This window comes from Orcinus orca, chromosome 1 (genome assembly GCF_937001465.1).
Source record: "Orcinus orca chromosome 1, mOrcOrc1.1, whole genome shotgun sequence".
Lineage (NCBI taxonomy): Eukaryota > Metazoa > Chordata > Mammalia > Artiodactyla > Delphinidae > Orcinus > Orcinus orca.
In genome coordinates, this window is record NC_064559.1 from 190,047,643 (window position 1) to 190,071,517 (window position 23,875).

The window sequence follows — 23,875 nt, forward strand, 5'->3', positions numbered from 1 at the left end:
GTGGTGTGCGGGCCTCTCACTGTTGTGGCCTCTCCCATTGCGGAGCACAAGCTCCAGACGCGCAGGCTCAGCGGCCACGGCTCACGGGCCCAGCCACTCCACAGCATGCGGGATCCTCCCGGACTGGGGCATGAACCCACATCCCCTGCATCAGCAGGCGGACTCTCAACCACTGCGCCACCAGGGAAGCCCTGCTGTCTTATTTTTTCTTTTCTTTTTTTTTATGAGTGGGATTGTGTTCTTGTCTTACTGGTTGTTTGGACTGAGGCTTCCAACACTGGAGTTTGTAGGCTGTTGGGTAGAGCTGGGTCTTGGTGCTGAGATGAGGACCTCAGGGAGACCTCATTCTGATGAATGTTCCCTGGGGTCTGAGGCTCTCTGTTAGTCCAGTAGTTTGGACTCAGAGCTCCCACCGCAGGAACTTCAGCCCGACCCCTGGCTCATGAACCAAGATTCCGCAAGCCCATGCCAGGCGGCAAAAAAAAAAAAAAGGAGAACAATAACAAAGTAAAAAATAAAATTAGACGAGGTAACTAACAGATATGTTAGAAAAAATATAAAAATAAAAATATAGATGAAACAACAACGGGAAGGTAAAACAGAACCATAATAGTAAAAAAGAGGAGAAAAAAAGTGGAAAAAGGCCTTGGCTGTGGAGGGCGGGCCTAAGCAGGGGCGAGGTTTGGGTGGTGGGCGGGGCCTATGCTTAGGACCCACAGGGCTGGAAAAGGCCCTGGGAAGGAAGGAGGTGTGGTGGGGCCTAGGCTCAACAGAACAGAAGGGGCCCAGTGCCCCCTGCCTCCTGCCTCTGGTCTCAGAGGGCAGTGAACCCCCTTGGCTTCCTGGGCTCGAGTGGGCGGGGCAAACACCCTTTGCTCCTTTCCTGCTCCTCCGGTCCTGGAGGGTCCCTCCCACCTGCCTCTCCTGTTCTCTCCTGGCCTCCCTCCTACGACCCCAGGACCAACCCAGCCCAGAGGGGACCTCTGAGGGCGTAGGATCCGCCCAAGAGCCAGGCAGACTTCCCCGGCCCATTGGGCAGGGGAAACGCTGGGCATGCTCCCCCCTGACCCGAGACCCCGAGGGTCCCTCCAGGCATCGGAACCCCTCCCCCTTCTCAGCCACCCCTCAGGGGCGCTGGTCCTGTCCAGCCTCCACTTCTCCTCCCCCCTCAGTCTCCCCACATCCTACCGGTTCGCTTGGGGGTTCTTCCCATCTCCTTGGGCATCAGGGTCCCACACCAGCATTCGGCAGGCACCCTAGTTGTGGGGAGACGCGAACTCTGCGTCTGACTTTTTAAACTGAATTTTTAGGCTGACCTCCACAGCCAGACAGGGGACTCACTGACCAGGGAGACAGACGAATGTGTAAAGAGAACAACCACATGTGACTTTAATGAGACCATGAAGTAGACAGGGATGCTCAGGGTCTCCCTGGGTTTATTGCTGGGGAAAGCAACAGGGCCTTTTCACCCTGGACACTGGGAAAAATTTGGCTCAGTAGGGAAGAAGCTGAAAACCCTTGCTTATGGACCAGGGTTCTTGCAGAGAGGCAGCAAGCTTGGCATGCCACTGGATTTCAGAAGGAATTTCTAGCTGTCTGTTACCTTGGTAATTTGAGTTGTGGTGGTGCTGCTGGTGGTCTCAGATGTGATGGTCTGAGCTGTCAGCAGGACTCCTGGGTCCAAGTCCCCGTTGCTGTCGTCAGTCTGCAGAAGGAGACACAACTCATCACCATGCCTCTTAGGAAACCTCATGGGCAAATGTTGTAGATGCAGCTTTGCTCTGCAGCTGCACGTTCTAAAGCAAAAACCCAATTCCCTTACAGTGATCTCTTAATTAATAAAATGAATCCCCTGGGAACAAAGCTCCTTCTAAAATAGTTGGACAAGTCCAGTTTCCCCAGCATTGGGTCAGTGACAGGAGTGGATGAGAAAAAGGAGGCAGGAGTGTAACCACAGGTTCAACAAGAGTGACAGTAACTATGCACATGTATACAGCATTTTATAGCTCATAAATGGCTTTCAAAACTTTCTTTTTTGATGCTTACACAAGCCCTATGAATATAAATAGAAAAGGCAGAAACTTATTAGCACTCCCAGGTAAGACTCAGGCTCAGAGAAAGCGAGTGATTTGCCCAAGGACCCAAAACTACTGGTATTGTCCACTGACTCAGAGGGGCATTTAGAGAATTGTGATTATTTTCATAAAGAATCCTGCAGCAAGCAATGTGCTAGGTTACCATCCTTCTCCACCTCTTTATATAAGTCATTTGCATTATAAGCAGAGGCCACCAACTTTTTTATGAGAAGGGCCACATTTCATTGAGGCAAAACTTTGAGATACTGTGGGGAGGGCGGAAGGAGGAGAAGAGAATTAGAAAAGAGAAGAGTCCCTGGCTGGATTCACTTCCAGCTAGGAATATGGACAAAACAAAGAGAGGGAACATGATTGTGTAACCTAAGTCTTTCATACACGTCACCCTCATACCAGGCATATTATTGGCTAGTTTACTAACACTTTCTTCAGCCCAGACATATTTATCTACCTTAGATTCAGACTCAGCTAACATTTATTGCACTTGTACTATATGCCAAGCACATAATGCAACTATTACCTCAATCACACCTCTCAGTATCTGAAGTAGGTACTATTATTATACTCACTGTATAGTTCAGAAAAGTGAGGTCCAGAGAGGTTAAATAATTTTCCAAAGGGATTTCCCTGGTGGCCCAGTGGTAAAGAATCCACCTTCTAATTCAGGGGATGCGGGTTCAATCCCTGGTCAGGGAACTAAGATCCCACATGCCACAGGGCAACTAAGCCTGTGCGCCACAACTACTGAGCTCATGCATCTCAACTAGAGAGCCCACGTGCAACAAACTACAGAGCCCATGTGCCCTGGAGCCTGCACATCACAACTAGAGAGAAGCCCATGTGCTGCAACAAAAGATCCAGTGTGCCACAACTAAGACCCAATGCAGCCAAAAAAAAAAAAGTAAATAAATTAATTAAATAAAAAGAAACCTTAAAAAAATAATAATTTGCCAAGGTTCTATGCTAATAAGTGCTTGAACTAGGACTGAGGGCAAAGACTTCCTGTCTGAAGATTGTGGTTCAGGTCCCAGCTCAGACAGTGGCTGGCTGTGGAACCTTGGGCAAGTCATTCTGACTTTTCTGAGCTTTAGTTTTCTCATTTTTATAACAGGCTACCCTGTAAGATGTGCTCTGCCTCCACTGTAGCACTGCTGTGAAGATCAAAAGAGGTTTTAGAAATAAAAGTACATTATAAGTTGTTATTAAGAATTTGTGTGCCAATATATACACAATGGACTATTACTCAACCATTAAAAAGAATGAAATAATGCCATTTGTAGCAACATGGATGGACGTAGAGATTATCAAGTGAAGCAAGTCAGACAGAGAAAGACAAATACCATATGATATCGCTTATACGTGGAATCTAAATAAATGATACAAATGAACTTATTTATAAAACAGAAATAGGCTCACAGACATAGAAAACAAACTTATGGTTACCAAAGGGGAAAGGGCTGGGGGGAGGGATAAATTAGGAGTTTGGGATTAAAATATACACACTATTATATATAAAATAACCAACAAGGACTTACTGTATAGCATAGGGAACTATACTCAATACCTTGTAATAACCTATAATGGAAAAGAATCTAAAGAACAGATATATACATGTATGTATAAATGAATCACTTTGCTGTACACCGAAACACAACATTGTAAATCAACTATACGTCAATAACAATTTTTTTAATCCAAAAAAAAAAGAATTTGCGTGCCAAGAGGGCTAAACCTTTTTGAAAAGCTCCTCCTCTACTAACCCTAAGAATCTATTTTTTTCTACCTCCCTCCCACCCCCTTCCTCCTCCTTTTCTGTCTCTGAAGAAGGTGGAAGAGGGAGGAGACATTGTTATGATTTCCAACTTAACACTCTTTCCACATGGGGCCTCTTTTCTTACCAGTGCTTTCTCAAAATGGTACTGTAGCTTTCAGTTGCTTATAAAGTTAACCATCCCTTTATCCTATGACACAGCAGTTCCACTCTTAGGTGTTTACCCAAGATAAGTGAAAACATATGTCCACAGAAAGACTCTCACATGAATGTTTAAAGCAGCTTTATCCATATTTGCCCCCAACTGGAATCAACTCAACTGTCCATCAACAAATGAAAGGATAAACAAATTGTGGTATATTCATACAATGGAATACTACTCAACAATAAAAAACAGTGAACTATGGATTCATATAACATGGATGAATCTGAAAAACATGTTCAGACACAAAAGGGTATGACTGTATACTTCCATTTATATGAAGTCCAAGAACAGGTAAAACTAAGCTATGATAACAGAAATCAGAGCAGTGGCTGCCTAGAGGGATAGGGATGGACTGGCAAAGGCTATGAAGAAAGTTTCAGGAGTGATGAAAATGTTCTGAACCCAAATGTGTCTTGGTTACACAGGTAGATACATTCGTCAAAACCAATAAAAAATTGAACTCTTGGGCTTCCCTGGTGGCGCAGTGGTTGAGAGTCCGCCTGCCGATGCAGGGGACACGGGTTCGTGCCCCGGTCCGGGAGGATCCCACATGCCGTGGAGCAGCTGGGCCTGTGAGCCATGGCCGCTGAGCCTGCGCGTCCGGAGCCTGTGCTCCACAACGGGAGAGGCCACAACAGTGAGAGGCCCGCGTACCACAAACAAACAAACAAAAAACTGAACTCTTAACGTCTGTGCATTTCACTGTATGTAAATGTTACCTCAGGTACACATACATGCACATATATGCAAACAGTAAAACCCTATTCTGGCTCCCCACCTCCTCTCGCCATGTCCCAAAATGTAGGAATTATGGATGGATTAAAAAAAGGTTCTCAGTCCGCCTGCCGATGCAGGGGACACGGGTTCATTCCCCGGTCCGGGAAGATCCCACATGCCGCGGAGTGGCTGGGCCTATGAGCCATGGCCGCTGAGCCTGCGCGTCCGGAGCCTGTGCTCCGCTACGGGAGAGGCCATAACAGTGAGAGGCCTGCGTACCGCAAAAAAAAAAAAAAAAAAAGGTTCTCAGGTTTACTTGTCTGGAAAGATAATAAAAACACAAGCAGAAATAATTATAGTAAATAAACAATAACAATAGCAAATAATTATCTGGTGCTTATTATGTGCCAGGCACTTTTTCTACAAATTATTTACAGCATACTGCACTGAGCTTTTTCATTTACCAGTTTATCACGTAGATATTCCCAGCAGAAGCTTTTAAAACTAACTGTAAAGCATTACCTTAATGGGATGTACTATAATTTATTTAACCTGCTCCCTATTGAAGGACATTTAGATTGTTTCCATGGTAGTGACAACTTAATTTAAAATGCACATTGTGAAACTCGTATTTTATGTACATTAACTCATTTATTCCTCTCAACAACCCTATGAGGTACAACTATTATTAGCCTCATTTTACAAATGAGGAAACTGAGGCACACAGTGATTCAGTAACTTGACTGCACACTAGTAAGTGATGGAGCAGGTTCAAACCCAGAAAATCTAATTCGAAAGTCAATACTTTTCCTCACTATACTCCACTGTCTAGTCAATAAGAAGTAATTTGTATCTTGGCTGACTGTCTTAGATGTATAACAATATAATATCTACCATTTTGGAATAGCCACTATGTGCCAGGCAAGTATTATCTTTATCTCAGTGACCTTAAAAAGGTATTTTTCAGAAAAGAAGGCTAAGGCTCAGAGGTTAAGTGACTTGCTGAAGGTCATGAAACTAGCAAGTGTTGGAATGAAGATCCAGGTCTCTCTAACTCCAAAGCCCACATGCTTTATCTTGTACTTCATAATGCCTCTGTATTTCTCTTACATGCTAGGATATTTTAAAATGACTGCTTCCTTTCCCTTTTTTGTAGGGGCTATACTCAAACCAAACATGGGCTTCTGTGGTCAGGATGGCCCTAACAACTTTTTTAATAATTTACTTTGAACGATTAAAAACATTTTTTTTTGATATGCACATGCTACAAAATTTTAAATCTTTAAAATGGAGATCAATGAATTGTTGGTCTCCCTCCCACTCCTAACCACAGCCTGCATCCCAGGCCTCTTCATCCCAGGCCACCACTGGTGGTTTTTTGTTTTTGTTTTTCTAAGTACCCATTCAGAGTTAGTATATTCACATATAAGCCTATTCATACATAGCTGTACATACAACCCTTTTCCCTCCCATAAACAGTAGCATATTATTTATACCATATTGCACTGCATTTTTTCATTTACCGATTTATCACGTAGATTATTCCCATCAGAAGCTTTTTTTAATGGCTGCACAGAATTGCCTTAATTGGATGTACCATAATTTACAAACATGTTCCCTACTGATAGACAGTTAGGTTGTTTCCATGGTAGTGACAACTTAAAGGGTTCCCTCCCATCTGCAAGTACTTCTTTTCTAAACATCCTTGGCTCATTGTGTGCACAATCTTAAAGGAATGTCCCCAGACTTCCTCTGTAGTCCGCTTCACAGCCAAGTCCTTTTCATCCATCAGTGTCTCTCCTGACGCAGCTCTTTCTTCTTGTTTCCTCAGGCTACACCTCAGTTCTTCACAAGTAACCCCCCAGACTTCCCGTAGCCGTATTCCTGTCTCTAGGCAGCCTCTCCTTTAATTGGTGCAACATACAGCTTTAGGAACCATCTTCCAAAACCACTGCTTTAATTAGGCCACTTTATCACCACTGCCAGAAAACTTGAAGCAATTTCTCATTATTTACCAAACTCAAATTCTACACTCTGGACCACAAGAGAGAGACACGGGAAGTATACTAATGTTAACTGAATGTCTATGAATGCACCAAGCGCTTTACTGACATCATTTCACTTCATCCTCCCTCAAATCTTGCAGTGGTATGTCGTATTATCCCCATTTTACACACAGGAAACAGAGGCTTACAGAGATGAGCGATTTGTTTAAAGTTATCCAGCTAGTACATGGTCGAGCTAGGATACAAATTCTACTTGTCTAATTGCAAAGCAAGTGCTTTTAATTGGCAAGTTACACGGCTTCCTAAAGGTGGATATCATCATCCAGTTTATGGTGATGTGAGGATTAACTGAAAGGATTCATGTGAAAACACCCAGCCAGAGCTCCATGTAGCTGTCTCCTTCCCATTATGCAGGCTTCAGCTAAAATGTCACTTTCTCAGAGGGGATTTTCATGACTATTCTAGCCCCAAAATAGCAACTTTTCATGTTATTCCACATTGTCTAACTCTTGATCCTATTTAATTTCTTTATAGCACTTATCACTGTCTGAAATTCATACATTTATGTGTTTTATTGCCTGTCTCTCCTGACTAGAATGTCAGTTCCAGAGCATAGGGCCTGTGTCCACCCTGTACACTGCTTTGGCCTAACATATAAATGCTCAACAAATACTGGTTGCAGTAATGAATTAACAGCTCAGTTTATAGAAGGAAAATTTTCTCTCAATTTTGGCATCTGTGAATAAGAAAGACAAGAAAAACAACTCAGAGGGCAGGCAGCAGAAGCAAGAAGAACAACAATCCTGCAGCCTGTGGGACAAAAGCCACATTCACAGAAAGACAGACAAGATGAAAAGGCAGAGGGCTATGTTCCAGATGAAGGAACAAGATAAAACCCCAGAAGAACAACTAAATGAAATGGAGATAGGCAATCTTGCAGAAAAAGAATTCAGAATAATGATAGTGAAGATGATCCAGGACCTTGGAAAAAGAATGGAGGCAAAGATCGAGAAGATGCAAGAAATGTTTAACAAAGATCTAGAAGAACTAAAGAACAAACAAACAGAGATGAACAATACAATAATTGAAATGAACACTACACTAGAAGGAATCAATAGCAGAATAACTAAGGCAGAAGAATGGATAAGTGACCTGGAAGACAGAATGGTGGAATTCACTGCTGCGGAACAGAATAAAGAAAAAAGAATGAAAAGAAATGAAGACAGCCTAAGAGACCTCTGGGACAACATTAAATGCAACAATATTTGCATTATAGGGGTCCCAGAAGGAGAAGAGAGAGAGAAAGGACCCGAGAAAATGTTTCAAGAGATTATAGTTGAAAACTTCCCTAACATGGGAAAGGAAATAGCTACCCAAGTCCAGGAAGTGCAGAGAGTCCCACACAGGATAAACCCAAGGAGAAACACGCCAAGACACACAGTAATCAAATTGGCAAAAATTAAAGACAAAGAAAAATTATTGAAAGCAGCAAGGGAAAAACGATAAATAACATACAAGTGAACTCCCATAACGTTGACAGCTGATTTCTCAGCAGAAACTCTACAAGCCAGAAGGGAGTGGCATGATATACTTAAAGTGATGAAAGGGAAGAACCTACAACCAAGATTACTTAGCAAGGATCTCATTCAGATTCTATGGAGAAATCAAAACCTTTACACACAAGCAAAAGCTAAGAGAATTCAGCACCACCAAACCAGCTCTACAACAAATGCTAAAGGAACTTCTCTAAGTGGGAAACAAAAGAGAAGAAAAGGATCTACAGAAAAAGCCTCCAAACAATTAAGAAAATGGTAATAGTAACATACATATCGATAATTACCTTAAACATGAATGGATTAAATGCTCCAACCAAAAGACATAGGCTTGCTGAATGGATACAAAAACAAGACCCATATATATACTGTCTACAAGAGACACACTTCAGACCTAGGGACACATACAGACTGTAAGGGGATGGAAAAAGATATTCCATGCAAACGGAAATCAAAAGAAAGCTGGAGTAGCAATACTCATATCAGATAAAATAGACTTTAAAATAAAGAATGTTACAAGAGACAAGGAAGGACACTACATAATGATCAAGGGATCAATCCAAGAAGAAGATATAACAATTATAAATATATATGCACCCAACATAGGAGCACCTCAATACATAAGGCAACCACACACAGCTATAAAAGAGGAAATCGACAGTAACACAATAATACTGGGGGACTTACCTCACTTACACCAATGGACGGATCATCCAAAATGAAAATTAATAAGGAAACACAAGCTTTATATGAAACAATAGACAAGATAGATTTATTGATATTTATAGGACATTCCATCCAAAAACAGCAGATTACACTTTCTTCTCAAGTGCACACAGAACATTCTCCAGGACAGATCATATCCTGGGTCACAAATCAAGCCTCAGTAAATTTAAGAAAACTGAAATCATATCAAGCATCTTTTCCAACCACAATGCTATGAGATTAGAAATCAATTACAGGGAAAAAAACATAAAATCACAAACACATGGAGGCTAAAAAATACGTTACTACATAACCAAGAGATCACTGAAGAAATCCAAGAGGAAATCCAAAAATATCTAGAGACAAATGACAATGAAAACACGATGATCCAAAACCTATGGCATGCAGCAAATGCAGTTCTAAGAAGGAAGTTTATAGCTATACAAGCCTACCTCAAGAAACAAGAAAAATCTCAAATAAACAATCTAATGTTACACCTAAAGGAACTAGAGAAAGAAGAACAAACAAAACCCAAAGTTAGCAGAAGGAAAGAAATCATAAAGAACAGAGCAGAAATAAATGAAATAGAAACAACAGCAAAGATCAATAAAACTAAAAGCTGCTTCTTTGAGAAGATAAACAAAATTGATAAACCATTAGCCATATTCATCAAGAAAAAGAGGGAGAAGACTCAAAACAATAAAATTAGAAATGAAAAAGGAGAAGTTACAACAGACACCGCAGAAATACAAAGCATCCTAAGAGACTACTACAAGCAACTCTATGCCAATAGAATGGACAACCTGGAAGAAATGGACAAATTCTTAGAAAGGTATAACTTTCCAAGACTGAACCAGGAAGAAACAGAAAATACGAACAGACCAATCACAAGTAATGAAATTGAAACTGTGATTAAAAATCTTCCAACAAACAAAAGTCCAGGACCAGATGGCTTCACAGGTGAATTCTATCAAACATTTAGAGAAGAGCTAACACCCATCCTTCTCAAACTCTTCCAAAACATTGCAGAGGAAGGAAAACTCACAAAAACTCATTCTATGAGGCCACCATCACCCTGATACCAAAACCAGACAAAGATACTACAAAAAAAGAAAATTACAGACCAATATCACTCATGAATATAGATGCAAAAATCCTCAACAAAATACTAGCAAACAGAATCCAACAACACATTAAAAGGATCATACACGATGATCAAGTGGGATTTATCCCAGGGATGCAAGGATTCTTCAATATACACAAATCAATCAATGTAATACACCATAGTAACAAACTGAAGAATAAAAACCATAAGATCATATCAATAGATGCAGTAAAACCTTTTGACAAAATTCAACACCCATTTAAACTCTCCAGAAAGTGGACATAGGGGGAACCTACTTCAACATAATAAAGGCCATATATGACAAACCCACACCAAACAGCATTCTCAATGGTGAAAAACTGAAAGCATTTCCTTTAAGATCAGGAACAAGACAAGGATGTCCACTCTCACCACTATTATTCAACATAGTTTTGGAAGTCCTAGCCACGGCAATCAGAGAAGAAAAAGAAATAAAAGGAATACAAATTGGAAAAGAAGAAGTAAAACTGTCATTGTTTGCAGATAAAGAATCCTAAAGATGCCACCAGAAAACTACTAGAGCTAATCAATGAATTTGGTAACGTTGCAGGATACAAAATTAATGCACAGAAATCTAATTAATGCACAGAAATCTCTTGCACTCCTATACAGTAATGATGAAAAATCTGAAAGAGAAATTAAGGAAACACTCCCATTTACCACTGCAACAAAATGAATAAAATACCTAGGAATAAAACTACCTAGGGAGACAAAAGACCTGTATGCAGAAAACTATAAGACACTGATGAAAGAAATTAAAGATGATATCAACAGATGGAGAGATATACCATGTTCTTGGATTGGAAGAATTAATATTATAAAAATGACTATACTACCCAAAGCAACCTACAGAGTCAATGCAATCCCTATCAAATTACCAATGGCATTTTTTACAGAACTAGAACAAAAAATCTTAAAATTTGTATGGAGACACAAAAGACCCAAGCAGTCTTGAGGGAAAAAAATGGAGCTAGAGGAATCAGACTCCCTGACTTCAGACTATACTACAAAGCTACAGTAATCAAGACAGTACGGTACTGGCACAAAAACAGAAATATAGATCAATGGAACAGGATAGAAAGCCCAGAGATAAACCCACGCATCTATGGACAACTAATCTATGACAAAGGAGGCAAGGATATACAGTGGAGAAAAGACAGGCTTTTCAATAAGTGGTGCTGGGAAAACTGGACAGCTACGTGTAAAAGAATGAAATTAGAATGCTCCCTAACACCATACACAAAAGTAAACTCAAAATGGATTCGAGACCTAAATGTAAGACCGGGCACTATAAAACTCTTAGAGGAAAACATAGGAAGAACACTCTTTGACATAAATCACAGCAAGATCTTTTTTGATTCACCTCCTAAAGTAATGGAAATAAAAACAAAAATAAACAAATGGGAACTAATGAAACTTAAAAACTTTTGCACAGCAAAGGAAACCATAAACAAGATGAAAAGACAACCCTCAGAATGGGAGAAAATATTTGCAAATGAATCATTGGACAAAGGATTAATCTGTTAATATATAAACAGCTCATACAGCTCAAAATTTAAAAAAAAAACAACCCATCCAAAAATGGGCAGAAGACCTCAACAGACATTTCTCCAAAGACATACAGATATCCAAGAAGCACATGAAAAGCTGCTCAACATCACTAATTATTAGAGAAATGCAAATCAAAACTACAGTGAGGTATCACCTCACACCAGTTAGAATGGGCATCATCAGAAAATCTACAAACAACAAATGCTGGAGAGGGTGTGGAGAGAAGGGAACCCTCTTGCACTGTTGGTGGGAATGTAAATTAATACAGCCACTATGGAGAACGGTATGGAGGTTCCTTAAAGAACTAAAAATAGAGTTACCATATGACCCAGCAATCCCACTACTGGGCATATACCCAGAGAAGACCATAATTCAAAAAGGCACATGCACCCCAATGTTCATTGCAGCACTATTTACAATAGGCAGGTCATGGAAGCAACCTAAATGCCCACTGACAGACGAATGGATAAAGAAGATGTGGTACATATATACAATGGAATATTACTCAGCAATAAAAAGGAATGAAATTGGGTCATTTGTTGAGACGTGGATGCATCTAGAGACTGTCATACAGAGTGAAGTAAGTCAGAAAGAGAAAAACAAATATCGTACATTAACGCATATATGTGGAACCTAGAAAATGGTACAGATGAACTGGTTTGCAGAGCAGAAACTGAGACACAGAAGTAGAGAAAAAAACGTATGGACACCAAGGGGGGAAAGCGGCACGGGGTGGGAGTGGTGGTGTGATGAACTGGGAGATTGGGATTGACATGTATAGACCGATGTGTATAAAATGGATGACTAACAAGAAAAAAAAAAATATATATATATATATATATTAAAAAAAAAAGAAAACTCAACACAAGCAACCCGAGCTCATTCAAATTACTAACAATGAAGGAGAAATATTACTAAAAGTAGGAAGTAAACAAAAATTTTAAGTACTAAACTCTTACATGATTTTAAATTTAATTGTAATAAATTGATTATAATTATTATAGCTGTTTCTTATTTACACTTTCAGGCGTGGTGCTCAAGTTGATTCCATACAGTACTGTATTTTATATAAGCTTTACAACAGAATCATTAAGTAGATACTAACATCATGTGGGTGGAGGTGGGGTGGGGGGGGCATCAGGGCTCACAGACATTCAACCACTTGTTTAAGTTAGCAAATGAAGAAGCTGGGACCTGGGGCTTCCCTGGTGGCACAGTGGTTAAGAATCCACCTGCCAATGCAGGGGACACGGGTTCGAGCCCTGCTCCGGGAAGATCCCACATGCCGCCCTGGTCCGGGAATATCCCACGTGTCGCGGAGCAACTAAGCCTGTGCGGCCACAACTACTGAGCCTGCACTCTAGAGCCCGCGAGCCACAACTACTGAGCCCACGTGCTACAACTACTGAAGCCCACACGCCTAGAGCCCGTGCTCCGCAATGAGAGAGGCCACCGCAATGAGATGCCCGCGCACCATGGCAAGGAGGGGCCCCTGTTCACCACAACTATAGAGGGCCCGCGCACAGCAATGAAGACCCAACACAGCCAAAAATAAATTAATTAATTAAATACATTTTTAAAAAAGCTGGGACCTGAACTCAGGTTTGTTTGACCCAAAGCCCATGTTATCAACCATTACACTAGTCTGCCTTCCCTAACTGAATTGGGTGGATATAAGCAATCAGATCCAAGATAATGTTGCTTTTGAAAAAGTATTTTGGGACATCTTGAGATCAGTAATCTCTTCTGAAAAGAACTGCCCCAGAAAAGCCTAGCATTATTTGCAGGAAGTGATTAGCAACCCTGTGAAGAAAGGTTATTTATCATGTTTACTGTAGTCTTTGGTTCTGAAACATCAAAGTGTGTCCTACCTGGGCAGCCTCATAAGTGATGGTCTTGGTCTCAGTGTGGACTATAGGGACGTCTTTGGTTGGAATTTCACTTTTCACAGCATTGGCAGTGTCTGAGATGGTGACGGTCTGAGTCTTCACCAGGGGAGGCTGTGAAGCAGTAAAGAAACAGAGTTACCGGAGTCTTCCGAAGGCTGTGGAGAACTAACCTTCTGACATTGAGCTGATCAAAGTGATTGCTCTAATCAAGCAAAGGGCTAGCTCAATCTCTGCCCAAGACTTGGACACTATTCCAAAGTAGCCCTGACAAGGTGTCAAATCATGAAAGATATTAAAGAACAGCATTACGATAATCACTTTCATATGCTTAATGGAAAGCTATGATATCAGACAGTTACGATTGGTGATACAAAACACTTCAGACTGACCTTCAGAATTTGAATATAAAACTACTTGCCAAATAGCACTCACTTTTGTTTGTCCTTGTGACTGTACCATCAAAATTAAGAAAATCAGCCACATTTCCTCCTCTATGTACAAATGGTACAGGAAATAGCAGTGGCTCGGAACACATTACCCTGGAATTCATTAACTTCTTTCAAATCAATGTCAGACATTCACTTTGGAGTTATTGAAAAGAAACAGTATTTGGAAAACTGGAGAGAAAATAATCAGTTCTACCACCACCTGGTGATTAATCTCAGAATTTCAGAAGAATGAACATGAGCGAAATACCAAAGGTTTCTTGTCCATCAGCTCACCTTCCCCAAGACTATAAATCACCCTAAAACTACCATTTGATTGTGGTAAAGTTAATTACGGCCATCCACCTTAGCATAGGAGATTAGTACCTACAATCATGGAAGCTCCCGTGAGCGGGGTCAGTGGGAGTGGTGGGCTGCGCTATGTGGCTGCAATATACAAAAAATTATTTGGGGCCTGACTCCTTATTTAAAAAGTCAGTTACCCCTTGTAATTAAGAGTATTTGAATTTTTTGGGCTGGGTCTCAGAACACTGAGGGCTCCTCATCACAGAAGTCTCAGAAATTCACCTCTTTACACAGCCCATACTTGAGCAAGGAAAAGAGGAACATACTTACACCAGCTTCATAAAGATAAACAGCTGGAGTTTACCCCCAAGAGTTTTGTTAAGTCAACAGGGGAGAGAGCATTTCTAGCCTTGGTGTTAGTGACTCTGAATAAATTTCTTTGTAGTAATCAAGGACTTCAATTATATTCTGTGATTTTGAAAAAAAGCCAAGAGGCTACTACCCTCACCACTGCCACCACCACCACCTCCTCCACAGAATAGATTCTGGCCCTCTCCCAAAGTGAGTCATTAGATCTGCACGACTGAATCAGTTACTACCTGGAAACTTCGAATGAGGGTGGGGAACTGGTTACCCACACGAGAGTCAAGAAATGATCCATTTTGCTCTCCAACAGGCTCTCCTGGTATAACATGTTCTTCACTACTCTCTGCTTTTTTTTCAGCAAGTTGCAGCTGAGAGGAAGCTGGTGATATTGAGGACTTTAAGGCACTGGCCTGTTCCTCCACTCCTACACATTCCCCACTTGGACCTCTCGACATTTCCTTAATATCAAGATAGCCAGTTGCCCCCTGCTCCTTCTCTTCCGTCTCCTTGCTGCTTACGGAGAGGGAGCCAAAGTCAAAGTTTTGTGGAGACTCCAACGGGGTAGTCATTTGGCTCTTACTAGGAATTATTGAATGCTTGGGGCCCTCCCATTCAGAGTCAGGGTTGGTAGATGGCCCCTTGGTCATGGCAGCCACCTCCTCTGTGCGAATGCCATTTATATTCTACAAATGAATGAACACATACAAAAGCAAGATTAGGAATTCGTGGGGAATACAGTGAACTCTGAGAATCAACAATGATTTCTAAGAGGCCTCAAAAATATTAATACTGGGCTTCCCTGGCGGTACAGTGGTTGGGAGTCCGCCTGCCGATGCAGGGGACGCGGTTTAATGCCCCGGTCCGGGAAGATCCCGCATGCCGCCGAACGGCTGGGCCCGTGAGCCATGGCCGCTGAGCCTGCGCGTCCGGAGCCTGTGCTCTGCAACGGGAGAGGCCACAACAGTGAGAGGCCCGTGTACGGCAAAAAAAAAAAAAAAAAAAAATTAATACTAATATAAACCAAGAATCTTAACTCCTGAGGTGGTCAAAAGGAAGAATTACTGTTCACTAAACATGTCAGCAGCTTAAGTGATTCCAACCTCATTTTGGTCATATTTCTACAACATGGTTAATCTGAGAAACGATTTCGATGTGCCTCACAAGCACTTCATATTACAAGCACTTCGTATTACTATGGTGTTCTCTGTATAACACATATTCCTAAATACCTAACTCATTACTATGCACAGGACACAATGCAATTTATGAGTCAATAAAACATATTCTTGAGGAGTCTGATCAGATTGAAAAATATTCCACATATCTCCAAGCCATATGTATCATCATGCTGGCCCATAATGGAGAAGCTAAAATCTAGACTTTGGTTGGCAGAGATATGGAAATTGAGTACATCCAGCACAGACTTAATCCAATCATCGTCAAAGAATTAACTATAATATCAAAAATAGTGAAACATTTCTTTGTAAACAGAATAAATGCAACTGAGCAGCTGAGAAGTATTTCTCCACAGATGAATGACATATCTCCAACCCCTAAGAGAAATAAATCCTGGAAACACAGAGTTCCCTCCTGGGCTAAATGCCTCACATCACAGGGAAAATAGATCTAAAATAAGAACTTTCAAGAGAATGTGGAGAGAAGATAACATCACAGTAGACCTACTCCTAAAGTTTAAAGAAAGGTGCTGTGGGTGGAAGAAAAGTAGGAATTCACACTATTAGGAAAAGAATAGGAACCATTTGAGAAATGAACAATCTAATAGAAGCCAAATGTCAGGAAAATCTGCATGTGCTCACCAGAGAGCTGTACATAAGCCACTTAGGTCTGAAATTTTGGTAAGATCAATTTACCATATTACATGCTTGCCATAAAGGAACTTAACAGAAAAGGACTCTTTTCAAAAGGTGTTCCTGGAGTAGATGACGTACGCTTGGAGCAGCCTACACATTTTAGTGCTCATATCACACTACACATATTATACTTCTTAAAAAATCGCTGCTGCTCCTTAAGTTGTAAAACAGCCTACATTTTGATGAATATAAACCAGTGGCCAAGAAAGGTAAGAAAAGATGCACTGCACTCAAGAACTCCAGGCCAGCCTTACTTCTAGAAACAGTCAACTCAAGAGCATCTCAAAGTGGTACAAGTTGAACTCACATTAGGCAGGTCTTTCACTGACTGATCATGAATATTACTTAGCACATGAAAAGGTGGAATTGAGAGATGACAAGAGAAACTGTCTCTGTCTGCAGATGTATCAGAGATACATAAACTACTCTTGCTAAGGGTATATGAATTTCCTCATGTTTAAAATGAGAGTAATACTTGGTTTGGCTCACAGGGCTCTGAAGATCAAATACAATAATATATATGAAAGCATGTAAATTCTGTAACTGTCAATTACCATTAGATTCACTTAATTCAATCAACATTACCTGAGCACCTATAATAGGCTAGGGCCTGGAGGACACTAGAATGAGTTTGTTGTTATGTTATTAACACACTGTACTACTTTCTAGGGCACTTATCTCACCATTTCTTTTGAGTCAGACAAGCTGCTATGGAGCTGCCCAAAAATAGACCAGCTGGTAATAAACAAACAGGCTTTCTCAAATTGCTACATGCTAGCGCTAGCGCTGTGAATAGCATATCCCCACCCACTCACATGGAGAGGCACTTCATGGCTTCTCCAAATAATTCTGTCACAAATGAGAAGGCTGATTAATAACCAGGGGAATACCTAAGATAATCAAGTAAGAGCCAATTTTATACCAGTCTGCTCAAGTGATAAGTAGTGGTCTGTCATCAAGAAGGCATTTGTGACTTAAACGTTGCTTAGGCCAGCACCACCTGGCCCAAAGTTGCCTACTGCTGAGTAAAATTAGATAGATCAATCATGTTTTTCAAAGCAGGAACAGACGAGACCAAGGGTAAAACCTGTAGCCACAGTAATATCAATTCAGCAAATATTTACTGATCACCTAATATGTATTAGTCACTGGAAATGAAAGGAAAACTGATAACAGTTGGGTTGGATTACCACTTAGAACACTCCCACATATGGTCAAATCAGCCGCTCCAGTTGGCTCTGTTGTCCAGATCTCTTGGACAACACAGCCAACTACTTACTGGACACTCTCCCAGGCATATGGAACACAATATGCCCAAACTAAACTCATCTATTCCACTTTAATATCTCCCTTATCTGTCTACTCTTCTCTATTCCCACACTTACTATCTTCATTCAGGCTCTAATAGTGCCTCACCCCACTTACTACTAATGCCCTAAACAATTTTTCTTCTTTTCTTTCTTCCTTCCTTCTTTCTCACCTCAAACCTTCCCTGAACACATCCTATATTCTGTCATGAAAATATTTATTTCTAAAATGAAACATTGAAAATTCCATTTTTCAGGTTAAAATCCTTCAGTGGTTCTTCATTGCCTTCTGGATAAAGTTCAGGTCCTTTATTAAGACATAGAAAATACTTTAAAATATGACTCCTACCTCTCTCTCCAGCTTCACCTTGCTATAACTTCACGTACATCCTTCTCTCCATTAATTCAAGACAATTTGCAGTTCCTAGAACAGAGCATGCTTTCTTTTGTCCCCGTGCCTTTGTCAATATCGTATTGTTCCTTCTGCCTGCAAGTCCATACTCAGCTCAGGTCAGTTCTTCTAGAAGTTTCCCCCAACTGCCTAAAGTATATTTAGATACCATGCCTCTTTTGTTCCCATTGTACCCTGTCATTATTGGTTTACTCATCTGTCTTTTCCATTAGACTGATAAGAACTTGCTATGTTTCTTAGCTCTGTTAATCTCTCTTGCACAGTTTTTGGCACGTAATAGATGTTCAGTAAAAACTTGTTGAAATTATACCAAATAAATCCAGGAACCCTAAGAACTGCTTTGACTTGTGCTATTCAAAAATTAAAAAGGCTTGGGACTTCCCTGGTGGTGCAGTGGTTAAGAATCCGCCTGCCAATATAGGGGACAGGGGGGTTTGAGCCCTGGTACGGGAAGATCCCACATGCTGCAGAGCAACTAAGCCCGTGCGCCACAACAACTGAGCCTGCGCTCTAGAGTCTGTGAGCCACAACTACTGAGCCCGTGTGCCACAACTACTGAAGCCTGCACGCCTAGAGCCCATGCTCCGCAACAAGAGAAGACATCGCAATGAGAAGCTCACACACTGCAATGAAGAGTTAGCTCCCGCTCGCTGCAACTAGAGAAAGCCCACATGCGTCAACGAAGACCCAAGGCAGCCAAAAATAAAAAATTAATTAAGTAATTTAATTAATTAAAAAAAAACCCAGAGATGCTCTTTCAAAAAAAAAAAAAATTGAAAAGGCTTGTTTACAAAGAACATAAGAAGTGGCCCACTTGACCAGACCAGCATTCTGGTCCAGCATTCTATCTCCTACATCAGTAAAATAAGAGGAAAACTAACATTATTGCATGTTCACTGTGTGACAGTCACTCTAACATGTTTTCTCATTTAATTTTTCACAACCTCACTATGAGGTAGTCACTATCTCTATTTTATAGATGAAGAAACAGAGAGGGTAAGCAAGTCAGACCTAGGAAGGGATGGAACTAGGGTTTAAACTAAGGTCAGTGTTTGATTCAAAGGCCCATTTCTTCCCATGGCAAAAGAAAGTATCTCAAGTAGGCCCAAAGGACATGTCCTATTATGTTCAAAAGAATATACACTAAACCTGACTATTCTTTTGGGAAGCACAAAGTTGTCCAAAGTCCTTAGCAGAGTCTGGCTTTAGTGGCTGACACCATACTTTGAAATATAAGGAGAAGGCTGTAAAGCCAGAAGAAAAGATTGGGTCAAAAAGAAGATCTAAAATCCCCATGACATAAGACACCCACAATTTGGCATCTAACGTGAGTGAGGTATTTAACTGACAGTGCTGTGCCTTTGGCTATGACCATCAGCATGGACCACTGGATTATATAAGATTCTGCACAGCTGCATATACCAAACTGGCCTGGAAAATTTAAAGGGATCTTCTCAAGGATATGAATAAATATATGACTGCGTCTGCACCACCCACAGTGACAGATAAAATTGAGATCTGATGTGTTGCTTGTCTGGCCTGATGCAGGATCTATAAGAAGGATGCTACAATACAAAGACCAGTTTGCCTGTATGAAGTACCACAAGGCTGTCTAGTTGGTTTCAAGAATATGAGAAGGGGGACTTCCCTGGCGGCGTAGTGGTTAAGAATCTGCCTGCCAATTCAGCGGACACGGGTTCGATCCCTGGTCTGGGAAGATCCCTCATGCCGTGGAGCAACTAAGCCCGTGCAGCACAACTACTGAGCCTGTGCTCTAGAGCCCGTGAGCCACAACTACTGAGCCCGTGCGCCACATTCTCATTGTAATGAGAAGCCCGTGCACCGCAACAAAAGAGTAGCCCCCGCTCGCCACAACTAGAGAAAGCCTGTGCTCAGCAACGAAGACCCAAGGCAGCCAAAAATTAATTAATTAGTTAATTATTTAATAAAAGAATATGAGAAGGAAGAATGTTAGACCAATATTTAAGTGAGCAGGAACATTATTTGATTGAAAATTCTCAATTTTACTTAAAACGTCAATGGTTCCTGCTAAGTATGATAATTCAGAAATCAAGAGATTTTTTTTTTTTCCCCTAAAGGCTTTCTCTTCAAAATGACTTATTCAAATGGATTATGTCACAGGATCATCAAACCCTGAGTATGTATGTGACTTTGTGAGTTATAAATAACCTCTCCCTTGACTTAGGGATTACAGATATTAAGAGCAGGATATGGGTGTTTTATAGGTATTTTGCTGCTACTCCATTAAATGCAATCCAGAGTCTTTCGTTTTAGGTTATTTTTGAAGGAAGGGATTTATATATTTGAAGAGACTATTGAGAGAAGTACAGTTATGCTGACAAGACTCTCTTATCCTATAAGCAACATAATGAAAATAAATCCTGAAAATCCTTCTAAAATTTTGCTACATAAGCAAGAGCCATATAAGTTTTTTTCTGGAGGGCCTATGTGGTAATTTTCCCCACACACATTTTGTCCTTGTTCCTTGCTTAATGAAGTCCAATTTTACCTTTAGATGGCAATAGGAAAACAATTCCTTTCTCTGTTAAAAAAAAAAAAAGAAAAGGAACCTGCTATTGTCTCATTTTAGCTTCCTATACATTAAAATCCTGGGTAGGCAGTTAAGGACCAAATGAAGAACAGCAGCTCTTTCCCTGCCAACCTTGTCATACGATTTCAGGGTCATACTTTCATTTCAGGACCATGATTAGATTGTTGGAATAAGGGAAGAAGGCAAAAATGCTAACTTCAAAGACTAAATCCCCCTCTTAATAATATATGCTATGTTTTATTTCTTACCAATTTAAAAATTATATTTTCCAATGTGTGTAATTATATACATGAAAAAGATGTCAAGGTATACTAAAATATCAGTAGGGGTAGGACTGCAAATAATTGAATCTCTTTCTTTGTGTTTTTCTGTATTTCCCAAACTTTTTAAAATGAATATGCATTACCTTTGTAATAAAAATGCTATTAAATAATTTTTCTTATGCAGGCTTTTACACTGGTTTCATAATGAAGTGGTCTGTAAAACCCGAAGAGTCTGGTAAACAATTTATGAAGGAAGTGCTGATAAATCCTTAATATACTCCAAGCCTTTGAAAACAGTTAAAAATAAACCTTAATGGTTTCCTAAATGAAAAAGTAGTTAATGGAAAGAATGATAAGAAATGTCAGTAACTGGTAAGTAGTATAAAAATTCTCTTTTATATGGAGAATATAATATAAAACTGTAGTAATTTAGTGAGTGGATTTTGAAAGTCAAAGTCAAGGATGATGGACAATCTATCTGAGTGGAGAAGAAATAGCTCAAATTTAAGGTGTAGCTTCATTACATTTTGTTTAATGCTTTCTGATTTAGAAATGGCAGGGATATTCTCAGGAATATGACTAAAAATATGGTTGTATCTGTGAGTTGTCACAGAGTTTCTGTGAATTTCTTATTAGACATCTGCTTCTGAAACAGTAAAGACACTTAAGGAAAATTATCACTCTCTTGCCAAAGTCATGATAGCAACTGGGAATATAAAATATTAAAGTGTCCAAGACCTGATTTGAACATTAACTCTAGATTAGTGATATAGACTATAGATAAACACTATCATACTTCACATCAGAATGCTTTATATTCCTTGTGTGTGTGTGGTTTTTTGTTTGTTTGTTTTGGCTGAGTGCCCCACACCTCAGGCTGAGACCTTCTTTTACTGAAATTAAGTATAAGACAGCAGAATGAAATGACCAAATTCCATAAAGAGTTGTTTAATTGCCACCTCAGAAGAGAATCCTCTTTTAGGTGCTTTTGAGATAAATAAAAGAAGGCAGTGATCCATTTTCCAGGGTACTTAGATTTAGCTGAATGAAGGTATTAACAATGATATGTACAGATAGCAGTTACATATATCTGCATAATAAACAGGGCTGTGTGGTGGTTGGGCAATGGTGGAACCCTGGGGAGAAAGCAAACTTTTATCAGAGCTGGTCAGTAAGCTTAATTACAGTGTCTTGTTATTTTTTGTGCCTTCTCAGGTATTATAACATTACACTAAACACTGGAATAAGCCAGTCAACAATGTTACTGAGTCCACCATTAGCAGAATTAGACAGCTGACAGGACAATTTTAAAAGAAGGAAGAAAATACAGTGATATCAGTTACAAAGCTAACTTCTAATGAGAGTCTTGGAATCAATATATGTTTAATATTAGGTTTTCAGGAAAACCCTTTTTCTTCATATTCTACTCAGTATTTTCAAAGATCTATTTTTAGAATATCTGTGAAAATTTTATCATCATATATATATGCATGTTTAAACAGACATTATAGACAAATTAATAAATATGGGTTTTCTTACTTGCTGAAATTATACAAGACAAATTTTAACAGAAGGGCAATTAACATGCTAAGGTGACATTTTATTTTATCAAAATGACTAAATTGAGAAGCAGGAAACACAAATGATGACTGCAAAAGAATTTTCTTAGTTTGGCCAGACCAAAATACAAATTCTCTCACTAAATTACAGAAATATCCTGTCTTAACCCACTTTACCAGTGCCATCTTAAATAGTCTCAAACATTCCCTTCCAAATCAGCAAGAGTTTCACTTTTACATAAATATACTTAGAGGCTCGAGCACAGAAAACCAAAAATACTTTCTTTGATGAAGAACAAATAATTATTAGAATTATAAAATGTCATTTGGTTTGATGACAAGGTGTTTTTGGTTTGTTTGCTTTTGGACACCAATCTAATTTTCCTCAGACCTGGTACTTGAGGTTTGATTTAATTAATGGGAATTTGAACTATTGATCTATTTAAATATCCCCAATAAATACATAAAGGAAACAACTATTTTCTTCTAAAAAATTCAATTCTTTTTATTGAATGATTTTTAAACCAGGAACCAGATTATCCCCAAGGCCAAACAAAAGCCCTGAGACTCTGTCTCAACAGTAGGAAAGACCTCATTTCTTACTCCCATCTTCTGGTTCCTACTGACTGAAAGATCCTATTTCAGGTTCTGGGACATTCTGTGAAACAACCTGAGGGATTTAAGGCAAGTTAAGGGCAGTCCAGTATTAATAAACCAACTCATTAGTGGTTTGGGGATCTTAGAGCACCATTGTTAATACCTAGTTTTATAAGTCATTAGAGCCTCACAAATTCCAACCCTCTCCTTAATTCACTTTCTGTAACTCTCATCACATTTTCACTTGGGGACTAAGTGACTTAGGATATAGCTGTGTCATAACAGAATATCACTGGACTGAAACATGAAAGACCTGGATTTAGCTCCAGTTCTCTCACTTAAAAACTGCTTGTTCTTAAGTAGGTCCCTGAGCCGCTCTGAGACTCAATTTTATCACATAAAGCAAGAACACCACTACCGGGGCTTCCCTGGTGGCGCAGTGGTTGAAGAGTCAGCCTGCCGATGCAGAGGACGCGGGTTCGTGCCCCGGTCTGGGAGGATCCCACATGCCGCGGAGCGGCTGGGCCCGTGGGCCCTGGCCGCTGAGCCTGCGAGTCCGGAGC

General features: G+C 40.2%; 1 protein-coding gene across 20 annotated transcripts in view; it reads right to left on the reverse strand.

The window, feature by feature from the left end:
* EPB41 (erythrocyte membrane protein band 4.1) overlaps positions 1–23,875 on the reverse strand; it is a 205,563-nt gene that overhangs the window by 12,837 nt on the left and 168,851 nt on the right. For 11 of the 20 annotated variants that reach the window (XM_049711689.1, XM_049711683.1, XM_049711679.1 and 8 more), the window contains 2 exons: positions 13,617–13,745; positions 1,604–1,705 (listed from right to left, as the gene is read on the reverse strand). In XM_049711689.1, the coding sequence (XP_049567646.1) occupies positions 1,604–1,705; positions 13,617–13,745 (231 nt within the window). Of the gene's footprint in view, positions 1–1,603; positions 1,706–13,616; positions 13,746–14,964; positions 15,415–23,875 lie in introns of all 20 variants that reach the window. The other 9 variants (XM_049711648.1, XM_049711625.1, XM_049711641.1 and 6 more) reach the window with 1 other exon arrangement.